We start from the raw sequence: 20,000 nt of genomic DNA, 5'->3' as shown, positions 1-20,000 counted from the left end.
GAACAAAGTCACTCAATTAATTTGTCAGGCCATTAATGCTTCAAGTAAAATCTATTGGCCAATTATTGATTCTCTTTCTCTTATTTATTTCTCTTTTTTTCTCTCTCTCTCTTTCTTTCTTTCTTTTTATATATATATATATATATATATATATATATATATATATATATACATTTATATTTATACATAGACATTTATTTATCTCGGAGATAGTATAATCTGTGAGACAAGCACGTATAGCATTCATCAATTTCTATAATTAGAGAAGAACATTTTTTTCTGTCTTCTTCTTCTTACAAATCTTTCGAAATATAATTGTAATATATGTATATAAATATATATGTATATATATATATATATATATATATATATATATATTTATAGGTATGCGCATCGTTAACGAAGTTATTAGAGCAGCAAGTCAAGGAAGCGAGAGATCGTTTGTTGATTCGATCGAACGCAAGAAGGATCTCTCCATTGATTTAGATCGGCTATATGAGATGTTACGTCAGCGTCCAAAGCGAGACAAAAAAACAAAAAAAGAAAGAAAGAAAAGAAGAAAAAAAAAAGAAAAAGAAAAATTATGAAAAAGGAGAGACATAGGAGTTACTACCCAAAGAAGTTGAAACTCTCGCAATATCATGTCCTTTATATAGCTTATATTATTATTTTCTAGGGTGTTTCTCTCTCTCTCTCTCTCTCTCTCTTTCTCTATTTTTTCTTTTCTTTTCTTTTTCTTTCTTTACTTACAATTCCACGAACATTCCTGAAATAAATTCGAACGAACGACATACTGGACATTGCGCATGATATCGACGATTATAGATTCGTTGAATCTTTGCGGAATCTTGTTGTACTTGCGACTGTTGTAACCGTTGTCAAGAGAGAAAGAAAAAAAGGAAAAAAGATGTAAGAAAGAAAAGACAGACAGACAGAAAAAGATAGATAGAGAGAAAGAGAGAGGAGAGAGAGAGAGAGAGAGAGAGAGAGAGAGAGGGAAATAACGAGGCGATGACAATTGGAACGCAAAGGCGAGGTCTCAATCGCTCGTTAGAGTTCTCCGCAGTCGTAATGCACTTAATCATCGTCATCTTGAAGCGACGAGGAGTCGTCGATGATCTTCGCTCGTTTTTAACGAGATATACTCGTCGTCGTCTTCGTCGTCGTCGTCGTCGTCGTCGTCGTCGTCGTCGTCGTCGTCGTCGTGCAATAACTTGTAAAGGAGCACGACGAAGAGTGTTCAAATCGAGTTTAACAGTTCCGCTTCCTACTTACATACACGTATATACATACACATACATAAATATAAATATATATATATATACACGCACAAACACACACACACACACACACACATATATATATGTAAAAATATCGTCAGAAACTTGAAAGAGAATTGTGTAGCAAATGGCGATGTGGTTCAGGTCGCTACGACGGCCATCGTCGTCGAGCACGTATATAGCCAACAGCACGCTCATCAATGTTTTCCGACCTTACGTGTACGTCGTTGGGATAGAGTGGCCCTTTGTTCGTGGGTATAATTAGAGCTTCGGCGTAGCGCTACACGTCGTAAAGTCGTTTCTACCGAGCAGCTTATGGAATCGAAGCTCTCTCTCTCTCTCTCTTTTCATTTTCTCTTTCTCTCTGTTCCTCCCTTTTGTCACTATATCGACTTCCCTATCTGTATGAACGATATGTCGCGAATTTTTTACAACGTTCACTTCATCATCCCTCTTTCGTCATTTCCGTTTTTACGAATTTAATCACGAATAATTTCAATCGAAATAATTCAATCACTGGATATCCTCCTTTCGATTATAGTTTCAACGTGATTATTATTCTTGACGTTTTATTGATGGAAATATATTGATAGGAAAAAAGAAAGAGGAAGAGAGAGAGAGAGAGAGAGAGAGAGAGAGAAAAAAGAAGGAAAAACAAAAAAAGAAAAAAAAGAAAAAGAGAAAAATGAACGAACTGTCGGATGTTCGTTCGTTCGTTCGTTCATTTTTTACGTTTTGCAAATAAAACGAAGAAAGAAAGAAAGAAAGAAAGAAAAAAAAAGGAAGAAAGAAAGAAGGAAAGAATAAAAAGAAAGAATGCTTGATTCGTTCGATCGAAGAAGGGAAATCTTTTTTTACGAACGTTACAACATGGAGCAGGAGGTTACGAACGAAGCCATATCGATCACATTAAGGGATGTTTTTACAATAATTCCCTTCTGTTAGAACCCTAGCAGCACATAGAGAAATACGGTAGCTCGCGATGGATCGGTAGGTAGGTAGGTAGTTGGGTAGGTAGGTAGGTAGCCGCCATGTCTAATTATGTCGCATTGATTTTGTCATTAGCCACCCCTACGCTGGCCGTCGTAGTAGTCGTCGTCGTCGTCGTCGTCGTAGTCGTAGTCCTCGTCCTCGTCCTCGTCGTTGTTGTCGTCGACGTCGACGTTCGACGGTGGTACAGGTTCGACGTAGTCAAAAAAAAGGCAGCACTTCCTACAACACTGAAAACGCATTGCTACCGGGGCACAGTTTGCACGCCTACATCAGATTCGGTCACGAATTTCTTGCCCTTGGATGAACGTCGTCCATACAACGACGACTACTACGACTACGACGATTACGACTACGACAACGGCGATCACGATGACGACGATCATAACATTGTCCGTTTAGTATTATATATGTAACTATACTTCGACTATAAGAGAAGAGCGCGTGTATCGAGCGCGTTAAAAATAATATTTTCCTCTTTCCCAGTTTTGGCTCGTTTGAAATTCAAATTAATGTCGTTAACTCCATGCCGTTTTGAGTATAATTATTAATTTCGAGCTATTTTTTGTTCCATTTCTTTTTTCCTTTCTTTCATTTTTTCATTCTTTTTTTTTTTCCTTTTTTTTTCTTTTTCTTTTCTTTTTTTTTTTACTTTTTCTTCTTCCTCCTGCACACTCAATAGATTCTAATCCCTTTCTAAATCTGTTCGTTCGATAACATATTTAACGAGTAAAAAGCTAAGTAAATATTATTCAATGGTCAGATAATTATTATGCCATTAAAATCGATGCAACCATCGATTTTAATATTTCAGATTAATTTATATGAAAATTAATTATACGAAATTAAAAAAAAATACACAGGCATACACACGTACACACACACACACACACACACACACATATATATATACATATATATAAAGCCTGATAATCATTTAAAAAGCTTGGTCGATCTCCGAACTAGCGTCTAGACCGGATGTCCAGGAAGAACGATGATTGGACGGAGATCCAATAATGTGTGACCTTTCTGGTACTATGTGCGTGAGCGTTACGGGCGAGTTTCTCACGGTGCATTGGGAGGAAATTATAAGGGAATGAGTTAAACCTTGGATTACTGGGTGGTAGGGGTGAGAGCGAGAGGGATATAGAGGTATGAAGGAGGGAGATGAAAATATACGGAGGAAAAGAGATGATCGAAGGGTAGCGCGTGGAGCAACGTTCCTCTTCGGTTCTGGGCAAATCATACTTAATTGATATCACAAAGAGGCTCTCTTCTCGTCTCTTCGGCACCTAACCGGACCCTAACTTCATAATCGCCAGCTCCACCGCAGGATTAAGCGTTACGGTGGATTCATGTTGCACGTAAATTACTCGCTCGCGATCCACGAGAAACTCGAGAGAGAGAGAGAGAGAGAGAGAGAGAGAGAGAGAGAGAGAGAGAGAGAGAGAGACCATCTTACTATCTTCCTTCTTTCTTCCCATAACGTTTTCTCGCCATCTTAGTGATCACGATCGATCATGGATTCTCTCAACTGACGTCACGTAACATCGTAAAACTCTTCGTAATCACGTTTATCATTCTACAATGAAATAATAATCTCTAATCTTTATACATCTCTTATATACATAAATGTATATCCATGGTATATATTTATTTATATCGAATACAAAAGTATATTAATAATAATAATAATAATAATAATAATAATAATAATAATAATAATAATAATTTTCTGTATATCAAACGTATGGTTAATCTCGGATATTGATATTCGATGTCAGAAAATAGAATGGTAAACGATAACGAACGAAACCAAACGAAACGTGTAATAATATTATGAGAGAGAAAGAAAGGAAGAGAGAGAGAGAGAGAGAGAGGAGGGGAGGGAGGAGGAGGCCACGTGTCACGAAACATTACAATAATCTTTCTTACCGTGAGATATAAAATGTAGAGAGCAGTTTGTATTCGAGGAGACATACTTTCGATGTATCAGAAACAGATCGGTCTTCCGCTTCCGGTTCTCCTGTAGAACGAACGTCTTTAGGGTTGGACGGGTCCGAATTTGTTCGCGTGGTCCCTTACCTGACCATATTCGACTCACTTTTGCACGGTTCGACACGCGAACTTGCCTGAGTAACATAAACAGCCACACGATATACATTCAATAAATAACGAGACGCATACGAGATAATTGGATGTCCATAATTCCGGTCTCGCATTTTGCATTTCTTATGTTTTCTTCGTATATATATATATATAAATATATATATATATATTATTGTTATTATTATTATTATTACTCAATTTTTTATTATCTTTTTTATCACGTTTTAATTTTATTTTGTATTCTTTCTCCCTTTTTCTCTCTCTCTTTCTCTCTCATTTTCTCTCTGTTTCTTACCTTTTTCGATGGCACCATCGAATACCAAAACGGAGAAGGTGAAGGAGAAGGAGAAGGAAGAAGAGGAGGAGGAGGAGGGCCCATTCGTCGATCGTCGTCATGTGGGCCCCCGAAAAACCCTCATGGCTCTGCAAAGTCTTTTTTTCTTTTCTCTTTGCCATCGGTGAGAGAACACACAAAAGGGAGCTTTCGTGCCACCGAGTTGAAAATATATTCCTCCTATAAGCAACAACCATCGGTTCGGTTTCCGGTGAAACGACAGGACAAACAAAAGCTGGACAGTGGCTCGCGGTTGTTCGCCGAATGTTTAACTCCCATCATCGTCATTATCGTGATCATCATCATCATCATCATCATCATCATCATCCTCATCATCATTATCATCATCATTATCATTATCATTATCATCATCCTCATCCTCGTCGTCGTTCTCGTCCTCGTTGTCCTCGTCGTCATTATCATCATCATTATCATCGTCAGAATCGTCATCATCGAGAACTATTTCTTCCTTCTTCTGCTTCTTCTTCTTCTTCTTCTCTTATTCGCTCACCTCATTGAAAAATTGAAGGTTACCTTCAATCCTTCGTACTCTTTTTATTTTCTCTCTCTCTTTCTCTTTCTCTCTCTCTCTCTCTCTCTCTCTCTGTCTCTGTCTCTGTCTTTCTTTATCTCTCCTTCCTTCAAATTATCGGCCACCACCTGCGTCGTACTTTCTACCAAACTTGATAATTATGCATCATCGATGCCGTCTGTCTTTTCCTTTGTACGTGAGATATAAGAAAAAAGGAACAGAGAGATAAAGAAAAAGAAGAAAGATAAATATGACGAATAGAAGAAACAGGATACCATTCTGACACTCGTTCTAATCTCCTGAATCTTTAATCCTACAATTTTTCTATACACGCATATATTTACTTTTCTCTTTTTAAGTCTCTCACTCTAATCCCACCCGCCTCCTCCCTCTCGCCACCTCCCCCCCATGTCCCCTACCATTACCTACTATACTCTTCCTCTTACTCCATACTCTTCCTTAAAATATCCTTTACTCCGATCATTTTACAGTTTAGCAACACTGTTAGCAATATTACGAATGGCCAACCAAAGCTATTACGTAAGGTATAAATCGATTTGACCTGCACCTTATAAAGTAACTGCGGTAACATTGTAATAAGCAGATAACTGCGATCCTAATGTGTAATTATATGTCCGTACATACATATATGTATATTATACATAAATATATTATATATATATATATATATATATATATATATACATATGTATATTAAATATATATATATATATTTATATATATATGTATAAATATATGTATATATATTGGATATAATATTTCTTTAATCGATCACGTAATACTCATATAAGCATATTGTAAAAGATAAAAGAAAATGTCGAGTTAGATATGTTTCCTCTCATATGACTATGACTTGACAAACATAGCAGTGAAAGAAAGGGAGAGAGGAGGAGAGAGGGAAAGAGAGATAGATAGATAGATAGATAGATAGATAGATAGATAGATAGATAGATAGATAGAGAGAGAGAGAGAGAGAGAGAGAGAAAACATGCATTAATCAATAACTAACATGTGAGATTTATTATTCAACGAGTGCATCAGATGCAATAGAGAAAAAGATAAACAGAGGTCTAGAATAGATCAAAACGAAATAATTATTTCGTGGAACGAGGATATAAGAGAAAAGAGAGAGAGAGAGAGATAGAGATAGAGAAAAAGTTTGGAAGGAAGAAAAAGCCTAAGTTCGTTCTCTATCGAATCTACAATAAATAGAAGAGACGAGGCAGGTGTTACCAGATTGGCAGATGTTCTCGGTTACACAACATGCCCGAATCCCAAAGTCCAACGCTTTTGTGTTTGTTCTTTTCCAGCCCATGCACGGGCATTGTATTTCTAATCTCATTTTACGTATATGCTTTCTCTATCCCTCTCTTTCTCTCTCTCTCTCTCTCTCTCTCTCTCTCTCTCTCTCTCTCTCTTTATTTATCTATCCATATCTTTTTTCCTTTCTTTCTGAAATTTTTTTCTACAAAAATGTTAGAAAAGAAAAAAAAGGAGAAAAAAATTTTGACGCTTTTGGGATAAACAGAGTAATGATAGTGATCATAGTGATCTCGATTCAGCAATCCAATATATATATATATATATATATATATATATATATATATATATATATATCTTGTAAATGATCATTTGGATTTTTATCCATTACGTTATACCCGTTGAAATTTTTTTTTTGATAGAAAAAAAGAAAAAGAGGAACGAAGAATACTTGGTTTCATCGATTAACTTTTTCCTCTCCCTCTCTCTCTCTCTCTCCCTCTTTCTTTTTCTTCGTTTGGCCGCGCACGAAGAATTCGCCTAGGTGAAGTCGGTCCGTTCGTCCTTTTAAGATCGCCGATAATACAAGGAAAACGATCGGCCTTCTTGGTCATTATAAAAAATGGTATCGTTTGTGAAAACGATGGCCACGGGGATACGGTCACTGAATTATGGAGTTTGCACCGCGGAATTATAACCGTGGTGATGATGGACCGATGAGTAGGAGGAGGAGGAGGAGCAGGAGGAAAAGGGGGAAAAGGGGGAAAGAGGGAAAGAAGGGACAGAAGAGTCGCCGTAATGCCGTACGCGTCTCTACCATAATGTCCAACGATATGTGCCTTTAGCCAACGGCAAAGGATGAAAAGGAAGGAAGAGGGAAGCGCCGTTGAAAGATCTTTCTTTCTTCTTTTCTCTCTCTCTCTCTCTCTTTTTTTTTCTTTCGTTTTTTTCTTTTTTCCTTGTTTTTTTTTTTTTTTTTTTTTTTTTTTTTTTTTTTTATATCTTTCTTCTCTTCTCATTTCTTTCTTCTTCGTTCCTCCTTATGTTGAACATAAAGTATACTCCCACTATCTTCATTTATAATACGTTAAATCTTGCAAATGGTCAAAGACCCGTGTTATTCGTCTACTTAGGATTGGATTATGTGTGGTAACACACGGTCTCTCTTACAGGGACAGGAATAATGAACGATAATAATGTTTGAAGTAATGTTTCATCTCATTCATTCGACCAGTTTTAGGAGTCATCATCTCATGGGGTTGAGGTAAAAAGAGTCTTCGTGACTGTTACGGTCGCGTGGCCTTGTCGTTTGTTTGCGGTAGCGAACAAGGTGGGCTCTTGTTACCTTTTCTACGAGGCACGTTAGAGAAAGAGAGAGAGAGAGAGAGAGAGAGAGAGAGAGAGAGAGAGAGAGAGGAACGCGTGGAAGGCGGACAATGAGAGAGACCTTTGATCTAAGCACGCACAAGAGGAGCATTCATTCCGTGAAACCACCTCCTTTTCGTCATTCGTTATTCCGTTCTAACGTTATTCTCGGGGGTCACAGGGAACTCATCGATATCCAATCGACAGATAAGCTCGTTCGATAGGTTGCAAATACAGCTGAGTCCGCAAATGTTTGTATCCGTCGTAAGATCCGCGTATACAAGAAAGAATCTTCTGTCGGCATTTATTCTTTGTAGGCCCAGCTTGCGATTCTCAACGTAATCCCTGTTATCTTTTACGAGAAGTCCTCGAAATTTGTCGCGTTTATTCAGGTTAACATTAAAACGTATACATAAGGTAATATAAGCAAATAAGTTAGTCCGAGAAATATCTCAGCTAAACTATCTTTCGATGTTTCAGGTACGACCTGGGGTTGCGTCGGGGTAGCTAGGAAAGCGTCTGTCGGTGAGGAGGAAGAAGGAAAGGCGGCGAGACAGGTAGCAGTAAGAGGAAGGAGAGAAACAGAAAGCTCAAAGAGCGGAGAGGAAAGGAAGGGAGGAGAAAGTTTGAAAAACGTAGGCCCAGGCGCCGTGGGTGATGTGAGGCTGGAGCTCGCCTCACGTTTGGGGTGATGCCCTCCAGTGAGCCCCATCCCCCCCAGTACCACCTTCAACATCACAACATTCCTCCCTCTCATCTTCAGCAACACGCGTCAAGCGCGATCGGGCAACATCAGCTCTATCAGCAGCTGGTGGCGGCCCATCATCATCAGCAGCAGCAGCAGCAGCAGCAGCAGCAGCAGCAACAACAACAACAACAACAGAATCAGCGACAGCAGCAACACGGCGGGCCTTTCCAAAATTCCCCGTACGCGCAGCAAAAGCAGGAGATGAGCCCGGAGGAGGAGGGGGGTCGAGGGGGCGGGTCCCCCCCGGCTGCTGGGGCTGCCCTTCATCAGCCCCACCACCCCCGCACGGCTAGTCCACCCTCGGGCACAGAACCCTGCACTCGCGACGCGATACCGACACCTACCCCCATCGCGGACACGACCACCACGACCACGACCACTACCATAACAATGCAATCGCAAGCTCAGCAACAACAACAACAAGCTCCGAGTCCTAGTCCAAGTCCGACAGGTGGGGACGTCGAGAAGTTCGACGGGAAGATAGTTTACAATCCGGACGGTTCGGCTTACATCATAGAAGGCGAAAGCGAGCTCAGCGAGGACGATTCTTTGCCGGACGGCTGCATCGTCGACGGTCGTGGCGTCTCCGTTCCTCATTCTTTGGTATTCCCTCAAATCGCTAGCGCCTATTACGTGTCGCGACTCTACGCTCATCAAGCTTACCAACAGCAACAGCAACAGCAACAGCAACAGAGATCGGCGCAGCAGCAACACAATCCGGATTTGCCTGTTATGCATAGTTATCGAGTAATTAGTTATAGGAGTGCGGAAGGTAGCAAGCAACCTCCTCCTCCACCGGCAGCGCCCCCACCTCCGGCTGCTTCCGTGCCCGTAAAGCCCATCCTAATGTGTTTCATTTGCAAGCTCAGCTTCGGCTATGCTAAAAGTTTCGTCGCTCATGCCCAGGGCGAACATCAAATAAATTTGATGGAAGACGAGAGGCAGATACTTTCGCACTCGACTGCGTCCGCCATTATACAGGCGGTTGGTAGGGGGAAACAGCCGCTGGTTAGCTTTCTCGAACCAGTTACGAGCTCGACCTGCGCCCAATCATCGCCGGCGCAAACGCAAAATCAACAGCAGCAACAGCAACGCAGCGAATCGACGGAACACGAGGCGCCTACGACGACGAGTACGCCTTCTAGTACCCCCGGCATACCTAGCAGCCCTCAGCAACAACAAACGATACAGAGGCCGTCCTCCAGCACTCCCAGTACTCCTACGTCACATTCGAATCATCCAATCTATAATCATCAGACACATCAACAGCAACAGCAGTGGACTGGTGGTCAAGTGAGTGCCGCGTCTTGGGCAAAAGCACCCGATGCCGCGGCATTGCATTACACGTCACCTCCACCGCCGACCACATCCACAAAGGGCTCACCTTCCTCGTATGCGGCCTTGACGCAACAGCCACCAAACTTTCTTACCGGCACAACGATAGGCGTTTGTCCGGAACACATGCAAGGTAGGCCGAGTGGCGTCGAGTGTCCTAAATGCGAACTGATATTGGCCAGTAGTCGACTAGCAGGTCCAGGTGGACCACTCGCCGGTATTCATAGTCGGAATTCATGTAAGACTTTAAAATGTCCCAAGTGTAATTGGCACTACAAGTACCAAGAAACTCTTGAGATTCATATGAAGGAGAAACATCCGGAAAGCGAGACCTCGTGTATCTATTGCATCGCTGGTCAGCCTCACCCTAGGCTAGCGCGTGGCGAGACGTATACTTGCGGATACAAGCCGTACAGATGCGAAGTGTGTAATTACTCGACCACGACGAAGGGCAATTTGAGTATACACATGCAGAGCGATAAGCATCTAAACAATATGCAAGAACTTCAACAGGGCGGCGGCGGTGCTTCGGGTACGAACAATCCGTCTTCTTCTCAGGACACACCGATGCCAACGCGCAGCCCTCATCATCAACAAAATCACAGTCCGCATCTTAGCGGTCAAGCTGGAAGCCAGGGAAAGCCTAAGCCTACGTTTCGCTGCGACGTTTGCAACTACGAGACCAACGTCGCGCGTAATCTCAGGATACACATGACCAGTGAAAAGCATACGCACAACATGCTGGTATTACAGCAAAACGTGAAGCACATGCAGACGCTCTCGGCGTTGCAGTCTCATCATCAGCAAGCGCAGCATCATCATCAACAGGCTCAACAACAGCATCAACAGCAGCTGGAACAGTTACTACATCTCGGCGGTTTGGACAAGCCTCAACACGCCGAAGCCGCATTAGCGGACATGGCTTACAATCAAGCTCTTTTAATTCAAATGATGACGGGCGGTCAATTACCACCGCAGCTTCCACCAGAACTGATGGGTGGCATGGCAGGTATGGGTGCAATGGGTGGTCTCGCAGGAGACGTTGGCCTTTCCCCAGATAGCATGGAACCACCACCAGAACCGGCGGATCCGGACCCTTCTCACTTGTACCACTGTTGCGTTTGTAACAATTTCGCAACCGACTCGTTGGAGGCCCTTGGCCATCATTTAGCTGCCGATAGAACGAGAACTCGAGAGGGCGAAATACTCGCACTCGTTGCTGGACATTTCGTCTGTAAACTTTGTTCCTACAAGACCAACCTGAAAGCAAATTTTCAACTTCATTGCAAAACCGACAAACATCTTCAACGTTTGCAACACGTTAATCACGTAAAGGAGGGTGGTCCACGAAACGAATGGAAGCTAAAATATTTGGCTTCGCCTACGAGTGCAGCCCAATTGCGTTGTCATGCGTGTGATTATTATACGAACAGTGCCCACAAGTTAGCTCTGCACGCGGCATCGCCCAGGCACGAAGCTGCAGCTCTCCTACTTCGTCATCTTTTAGAGGCCAGTGCCAATATACCATCACCGGGGAAACTCTATCATTGCGCTCTTTGCGGTTTTAGCGCGAGGCACAGGTTACCTCTCTTACAGCACGTTCGATCTCTTAGACATCTTCAAATGGAGCAACTACACCAACTTCATCGTAGAAGTGGCATTCAAGGAAACGAGACGCCGCACACCGACATAGGTGATGTATTCCAAGTGGTAAGCGATCCCGATGTACCACCTACGCAGCAACCAAGTCCAACTACGCCAACGACGCCTAATGCTCCGAGTACCAACAACGGTAAGTACCGCATCATAAATGAAGATATTATCCTTGGCCTACGCTCCGTTTTAAGCTTCTATTCTATTTCTTTGACGTACATGCGTTAATGCATATTGTATGAGTATACTATGGCGGTGATATTTCTCTTTTACGTTATTCAATGGAGCTATTTTATTCTTTCTTCTACTTAAAGTTAAAGATTTCAAAAAGTTCACTTTATTTGTTAGGATAAAAATCAAATTTTGTTTGTCGATGAAAATTAACGTGCCGTTATATACACGCATCACGCCCTTAATGAATTCAATGCTCTTATCGATTATTTCGTAATTAGATCAGGATTACGGTAATTTTGTACGGCATATGGCCGTGGCGTGTCCCGTATAACACGCGCAACGCACAATGTTATTATATATATCGGTGGCCTGTACTTACATAAATATACGAGTAGCACGCGCGCGTTTCATTGAGTCGCGTTACAAAGTAACAACTGACGCCAACTGATGTAAAAAATGCGGTTTCGGACAATACACGATACGAGATAAATAGCTGAATTCATTTTTCTTCTTTTTTTATTTCTGTTTTTCTTTCTTTCTTTCCTTCCTTCCTTCCTTCCTTCCTTCCTTCCTTCCTTCTTCTCTTTTCTTCCTTTTCTCTCTTTATATTTCTTTTTTATTTTTGTCCTTTCCTCTTCTTCTCTCTCTCTCTCTTTCTCTCTCCCCCCCTCCCCTCTTCTCCTCTTTCTTCGTACAAACTGTCATCGATGATAATTTCGTATTATTAATGCACTTAAATTGCTAAGTCATTGTTAGACAAATTTAAGGAACCATCTGGAAATGCACTCGTTCTAAACTTTGACGTAACTCCGTTCGAAGTCAAAGCGAAATTTTTTGTTTTTCTTGTTTCCTCTTTTCGTTATCGTTGTCGTTCGAAAGAATATAATAAATGTGATATTACGATGTAAAAAAGAAAAAAAAAAAAACAAAAATGTTAATGCTCATATATCTACCGTTTTAAGTACATAGCATAGTTCGTTCATTGTCGGCTAGTAAGGTAATCGCCAGAAGAGCCGCCTTCTTCTTCGATGTGCGTAATCACTTTAATGAGAGGTAGAAAATATGCCTCGCCACAAAAGCAGTCGTACGTGACACTGAATACGAACTTTATTTCGTAGCACCGCCATAGTTTACTATCTATAATTTACTTTCTCTCGTCGCGTACCGAGTTAATGTCTCCGGAAACGAATCACCGTAAAATGGATGGCTGTCCTGCGCGCTCGTTCGATATTAAACGGTTAATGCCGAAGTTCAATTTTCCGTTCTGCAAAGTGAAAGAGACATATTTACCGGCTGGAAAGTTCGAATGGATGCGTTATCTCTGTGCCCGTGAGAATTTTCATTTTCTACGTGTGGATATTATCGAGCGGGATAGCACGCGTTTATGGGAAATCGAAATAGCACGTTAATTTCGCGGTTTGTTCAGATATTTATATAATTGCTCGTTGATACTATTGTTCGATCAATGATATCGTTTAATATTCCAACGAATGATATTTTTTAATATATCGAAAAATCGAAAATGTTTGTTTGTTTTCTTTATGATATTTTCAGAACGACGAGACGAAGGCAGCGACTGTGGTAGCGAAGTTAAACAAGAACCGGAAAATGATCAAGAAGTGGAAGGAGAGGCGGAGAATGAACAGGAGGAAATAAATTGTCCGTATTGCACGTATCAGCCGACATCGCGAGAGGAATTAAAGCAACATTTGCAAGTGGCACACGTTCAAGACTCAGAAGACAAGGCTGAGGTAGTAAAGGAGGAACCCCCACCTGAATTGTTGTGCCCGCTATGCCAAGACGGCTTCAGGGAACGCGCTGCCTTGGAGAAACACGTAATGCAAATACACTCGGTAAATGCCGATGGTCTCCAGAGATTGCTACTTTTAGTGGATCAGAGTCATTGGTTGAATAACAATCCGCGAAGTAGTTCAACGCCAGCGGTGACAACACCGACTTCACCTTCGACGACGAGCAAATTGCACCAAGAAGAAGATACAAACGAACGTTCTGGTGGAAACGAGGAGGTCGAGGAAATAGCTCGGTGTACTGTATGCGGTCGAGTGTGCCGATCCCTCGAGGAACTTCAGCAACATCATAGAGAAGCTCATCCAGCTAGCACCCCGACCCTTGCGGTAAGCGAAAAGCATGTATACAAGTACAGATGTGGACAATGTAGTTTGGCTTTCAAGACATTGGAGAAACTTCAACAACATTCTCAATATCATGCGATAAGAGATGCTACCAAGTGCGCGCTATGTGCTAGATCCTTTCGATCGGTTCAAGCGTTGCAAAGACATCTCGAGTCTGCACATGCTGATCTACACGAGGACGAGCTCGCTCAATACAAACAGAGTTTACTTCATGCACATCCGTTGTTACAAGCCTTGACCGAGGAAGCTATAAGGAGGCAGGGTGGCCTGATCGGCGAACAGAACGCTGAAGATGATGGAGGTAGAGGCGACGAGGAGGAAAGCGATGCAAGCGATTCCTCTCCGTTGCACAAGGAACAACGTCTTTTAGAGGATTATCTTAACAGTCAACCTGTCGCCGAGGATTCCTATCACGATCCTGGAAGGAAATTTAAGTGTCATCGGTGTAAAGTAGCATTTACAAGGCAAAGTTATTTAACGGGACACAACAAGACCTTGTTGCATCGCAAAGGTGAAAAAATGTCATATCCCATGGAAAAGTATTTAGATCCCAATAGGCCGTACAAGTGCGACGTTTGCAAGGAAAGTTTCACACAGAAGAATATACTTTTGGTACATTACAATAGCGTCAGCCATTTGCATAAATTAAAACGAGCTATGCAAGAACAAGGGAACAATAATACCTTAATCTCCGTCGTACCGCCGGCTAGTCCAACAGAGTCCCCGGACTCCCAACAAGATCAGGATAAAAAGCCGTACAAATGTAACATATGTAAGGTCGCTTATTCCCAAGGTAGTACATTGGATATTCACATGAGAAGTGTTTTGCATCAGACTCGTGCGAGCAAGCTACCGGATCTTGCTGCAAGCGGACAACTAGATCTTGCCCGTCCGTTAATCGAACAACCACCACCTTCGAGTCCCAATAGTCCACCGTGCAACACCAATACCAGTAATGCCGGTACGATGCTCTCTTGTCCTCGTTGCAGCGCTCTTTTTGTAAATCAAGAACAACTTTCTACTCATCAACAATTGTATTGTATCTTCAGCAATCCATTGGCATTGTTCCAACAATTAGCAGCTTCGCAACAATTAGCTTCTACCGGTCCTGCTAAAACACCACCACCTACGTCCACGACACCAGGACCTCATCAACATTTGCAGCAGGTGACGCAACACTCGTCTCAGACTGCTCAAGAGCTTTTAGCTCAGCCACGTCACAAAACTTCACAAATGTACAAACATCTTCTGGAGAGTTTCGGTTTCGATCTCGTGATGCAATTCAATGAAAATCATCAAAGACGTCAAAGGAAGGAAGAGGAAGCCGCAGCAGCCCTTCAAGCTCAGCAAGAACAACAAAAGCAGGAGCAACAGAAGCAAGCGCTTGCTGCTCAGGCTGCACAGGAAAGAGAAGAAGAAGTTGAAGAACATACAGACGAAGACGTTATCCCCGAGTTAACTAGAAGTACTTGTCAGCATTGTAACAAGGAGTTCAGTAGTGTTTGGGTGCTAAAAGCTCATTGTGAAGAAGTTCATCGAGATTTAGTGCCGCGTGAGTTCCTTGAGAAGTACGCTCAACAATTTAAGTGTGAATATGAAAAGAAAAGCGTCGTAGTGACAGCAGCAACATCGTCTTCTACAACGACGGCACCTAGAAGTTCCACACCAGCAGCGGGTCAGCCACAGGACATGAGCTCTGATAAAGAACAACGTGAAAAGGAAAAGGAAGACAGCTTAGAGATCAAAGAACGTATTACCAGAACACCGGAAGCAACGTCTACCACTCCGGTAACAACGCCTGTCTTGAGCAATACTCCGGTATCGAGCACCGATTCTATTACGCCTACGGTTCTACCTACTAATCCACAACACCAGCATACTATACCGCAACAGCAGCAACAACAACAACAGCAACAACAACAGCAGCAACAGCAACAGCAGCAGCAGCAGCAGCAACAACAGCAACAGCAACATGCTCAGTTAACATTGGCTCAGCAGGTGTCTGAAATGCAAGCTGCCTTGAATGCAATGGCAGCGTCTCAACTACAGCAACAATTGCAACAATATCCGGGTCTAATGATGGGTATGATGGGATTACCTCTGGGACTAAATGTACCAGCTTTGGCAGCAATGAATCTCCAACCACCTTTGGTTCCAATGATGTTACCACCACCTCCGTATGATGGAGCAGCCGCGGCTTATCCTCCTATAAATGCTCAAGCTGATTTACTTGCGAAACAACATCTCGCCTTGCAACAGCAGCAAGCAGCTGCGGTAAGAGATACTTTCAAGGAACGTTCCTTAATTTAGCATGTAAACTATTTTTTATTTTTTATTCGAGCATAGCCATTACTTGCCATTAGTTTTATGTTCAGTGCACGTTCATAGATTGCATTTAAATTCTTATTAGCAATTAAATTTTTTTAAACGATTCGACTTAAACAGTCAAACATTAAAAATTATCCACTCTGCAATCGCGTATGGTTCTGTCCATTCCACAGGCAAATGCAGCAGCTTCGCAGAAACGAGCACGTACGCGTATAACGGACGAACAACTAAAGATCTTGAGAGCACACTTTGACATCAATAACTCCCCCGGTGAAGAACAAATTTTAGACATGGCCGCACAGAGTGGCTTACCACCTAAAGTCATAAAGCATTGGTTCCGCAATACGTTATTTAAAGAAAGACAACGTAACAAAGATAGCCCATATAATTTTAACAATCCACCGAGTACCACATTGAATCTGGAGGAGTATGAGAAAACTGGAGAGGCTAAAGTTACTCCATTAAATTCGAGCGTATCGGGAGGTAGCTCGTCGGACGATAAAAGCCCGAATAAGCAAACGACACCACCACCGTCAATGGCCACGGTCTGTAACTCACAGACTACGGAAATAAAACAAGAGGCGCTAGATCAGCCGCAATGTCATCAACAGTCCCAACAATCGCAACAATCGCATCAGGAAGAACAACATCATTCACCTGGTAGTTCCGGTGGGCAACAATCGCGACCACATTCTCCGGCTCTCAGTATGAGTTCAGTATTTTCAGGTATCCATCACGATGTTTCATCTCATACTCCTTCAACCACCACTGCACCAAGCACACCAATGTTACCGCCAAAGCTAACACCACAGAATTTTGCAAGTCCTACGCCAGGCGGTGGAGGAGTCGTACCAAGTGCGATCGCTGCCATGGCGTTGACACCGCAGAGATCATTAAGTCCTGGACGTGGACCGACGGATTATTCCTTCGGAGGTAACAGCAACGGTAGTAATTCATCAGGCGGTAGTTCAGGAAAACGTGCAAATCGAACTAGATTCACCGACTATCAAATCAAAGTTTTACAAGAATTCTTCGAGAACAATGCTTATCCCAAAGACGACGATTTGGAATATCTAAGCAAATTACTTGGACTCAGTCCGCGAGTAATAGTCGTTTGGTTCCAGAATGCTAGACAGAAAGCACGGAAAGTGTATGAAAATCAACCGGCCGCGGAACCCGTGACACCTGGTGGACGTGAAGGTGACGACGGATCTGGAAGATTTCAAAGAACACCGGGATTGAATTATCAGTGTAAGAAATGCCTCTTGGTGTTCCAAAGATATTACGAACTTATTCGTCATCAAAAAACACATTGTTTTAAAGAGGAAGACGCAAAGCGTAGCGCTCAAGCTCAAGCTGCGGCAGCTCAAGTCGCTGCTGTTTTAAGTTCAGAGGATAGTAACAGCAGTTCCACAACTACTACCACCAATGCTGTCACCAACAATCCACCGACTACGCCTGCTCTTACGGAACAATTGCAACAACCGTTGAACGCAACGGCCTCTCCCCACCATCAGCAACAAACGTTGTCCCAACAACATCAACAGTCTCAACAGCAATCGCAGCAACAGCAACAACAGCAACAACAACAGCAACAACAACAGCAGCCACAAACTGAATCCAAGGAAGGTAGCTTTCAGTGCGACAAATGCAACTTGATGTTCGGTCGATTCGAACTTTGGCGCGAACATCAGCTAGTACATATCATGAACCCGTCCCTATTCCCACCGGCCTATCCGCCAGACTCTCCATTCGGAATTCTACAACAGCAAGCACTGAACGCTACCTCCGGAGCCGCAACGGATTCTCCTCATCCTTTGATCGCTATGATGCAAGACAGAAAGAGGAAATACGAAGACTTTGATGATACCTCGGGTACAGATGCGCGTTCGAATTCGGAACATAGCGAACAACCGAAAGACAAACGTTTGAGGACAACGATATTACCAGAACAATTGGATTACCTTTATCAGAAGTATCAAATTGAGTCGAATCCATCGAGAAAGATGTTGGAGACGATCGCACGAGAGGTAGGACTGAAGAAGCGTGTTGTACAAGTGTGGTTTCAAAATACGCGTGCTCGCGAGCGCAAAGGTCAATTTCGTGCACACAGTCAGGTGATAAATAAACGATGCCCATTCTGCCCGGCGTTATTCAAGGTAAAGTCCGCATTGGAGTCACATCTGAGTAGTAAACACGCGGATCAAGTAGCACGTGGGGAAGTAAATATTGACAACATACCCGACGAGGAGTTATCGATGGAATCCGCACCATCGAATCCCAGCACGCCGAATATGATGCCACCACTCTTTCCGCCTTTCAACACGGACATGGAAGCTTCACTGAAGAAATATTACGAGGAATCAATGAAACGATACATCAGCGAGCTTCAGGCTCACGCTAGCAACGGCAAACAGGAATCATCGAACCATCAAAGTGGTGTTAATATCGGTGAATCGCCATTGGATCTGAGCAAACCGGTCGATTTGAGTCGTCCGGTGAAACTAAGTCTCGGTGGTCTGAGCAATCTCTTAGAGGAGCAACACAGTGGCCACTTCCGGGGTGGTAGCGATTGCGGTCCGCTGACCGATCTTTCGGAACGTAGTATTTGTGGTGATGACGATAGTATGAGCGAAACAACTGAATTCTTGGACGACGAGAGTGGACCAGCGAGTCCGGCATCGAGCACTCAAAGTTCGAGGCAAGGACCGGCGACTGGAGTTAACACCGGTACCACGGTCAGTCCTGCTGCTAGCGGGAACACGAGTATAACCGCTGGGGCCACCGGACAATCCGCTGGCAAGAGATACAGAACGCAGATGTCGGCGACGCAAGTGAAGGTGATGAAATCGCTCTTCTCGGACTACAAGACGCCAACTATGGCCGAGTGCGAGATGCTCGGGCGCGAGATAGGCCTACCGAAACGTGTCGTCCAGGTGAGCCCAACAACCTCGAACACGTGAATTAGCACGAACTTTCGTCTTATCCTTAACTACAGGATCAAACTTAGGCCTGGCTTACGGACTAATGGAGACGAGTTGCAGGTCTGGTTCCAGAACGCGCGTGCCAAGGAAAAGAAGGCCAGGCTCGCGGCTGGGTTACCGGCCGAGGGCTCAGCCGTTCAACCACATCGCGGTCCGACCGGACCGGACGAGTGCAGGCTTTGCTCCGTCCGGTACTCACCGAAATCACCTCTTCAGGAGCACGTCTTCTCACGACGGCACATCGACTCGGTTCGCGTGGCCGTTGAAGAGGGTAGTCTGGTACCTCCTACACCTGGTGCACCGATTACCGCGCAACCGGTCTGTGCTAGCGCGACCATTCCTAACTCTCCTCTCATTGTGACCAATCAGCAACAACCTGCCCAACAGCAACAGCAACAACAACAACAACAACAACAACAACAGCAGCAGCAGCAGCAACAGCAACAACAACAGCAGCAGCAGCAGCAGCAGCAATCTGCCCAACAGCAACAGTCCGATGAAAACATGATGTATGGATCTTTGTTCCTTCATCCCACGGCGATGTTCCAGCCGCAGCAGCAGCAACATCCGGCGGCCGCTGCGGCCAGCACAGCTACCACCACGGCCGGTGAGTGTCTGGCTGACCTCTTAGACTCCTAAGTGATCCTATATCGCGCGCGATACTATTTTTCCTTTACTTCTTTCTAATTTGTTTTTTTTTTTTTTTTTTTTTTTTTTTATTATTACTATTATCA

At 43.3% G+C, this 20,000-nt stretch overlaps 1 protein-coding gene across 21 annotated transcripts in view; it reads left to right on the top strand.

The window, feature by feature from the left end:
- LOC124425069 (zinc finger homeobox protein 3) overlaps nucleotides 1–20,000 on the top strand; it is a 399,866-nt gene that overhangs the window by 284,651 nt on the left and 95,215 nt on the right. For 19 of the 21 annotated variants that reach the window (XM_046964860.1, XM_046964861.1, XM_046964867.1 and 16 more), the window contains 4 exons: nucleotides 8,372–11,766; nucleotides 13,356–16,228; nucleotides 16,456–19,218; nucleotides 19,327–19,873. In XM_046964860.1, coding sequence (XP_046820816.1) covers nucleotides 8,583–11,766; nucleotides 13,356–16,228; nucleotides 16,456–19,218; nucleotides 19,327–19,873 — 9,367 coding nt within the window. In that variant the 5' untranslated portion in view covers nucleotides 8,372–8,582. The other 2 variants (XM_046964878.1, XM_046964877.1) reach the window with 2 other exon arrangements.

The sequence above is a fragment of the Vespa crabro genome, chromosome 6 (assembly GCF_910589235.1).
Source record: "Vespa crabro chromosome 6, iyVesCrab1.2, whole genome shotgun sequence".
Taxonomy (NCBI): domain Eukaryota; kingdom Metazoa; phylum Arthropoda; class Insecta; order Hymenoptera; family Vespidae; genus Vespa; species Vespa crabro.
The sequence above is the reverse complement of the archived record's forward strand: the minus strand, read 5'-3'. Positions and strand labels throughout refer to the sequence as shown.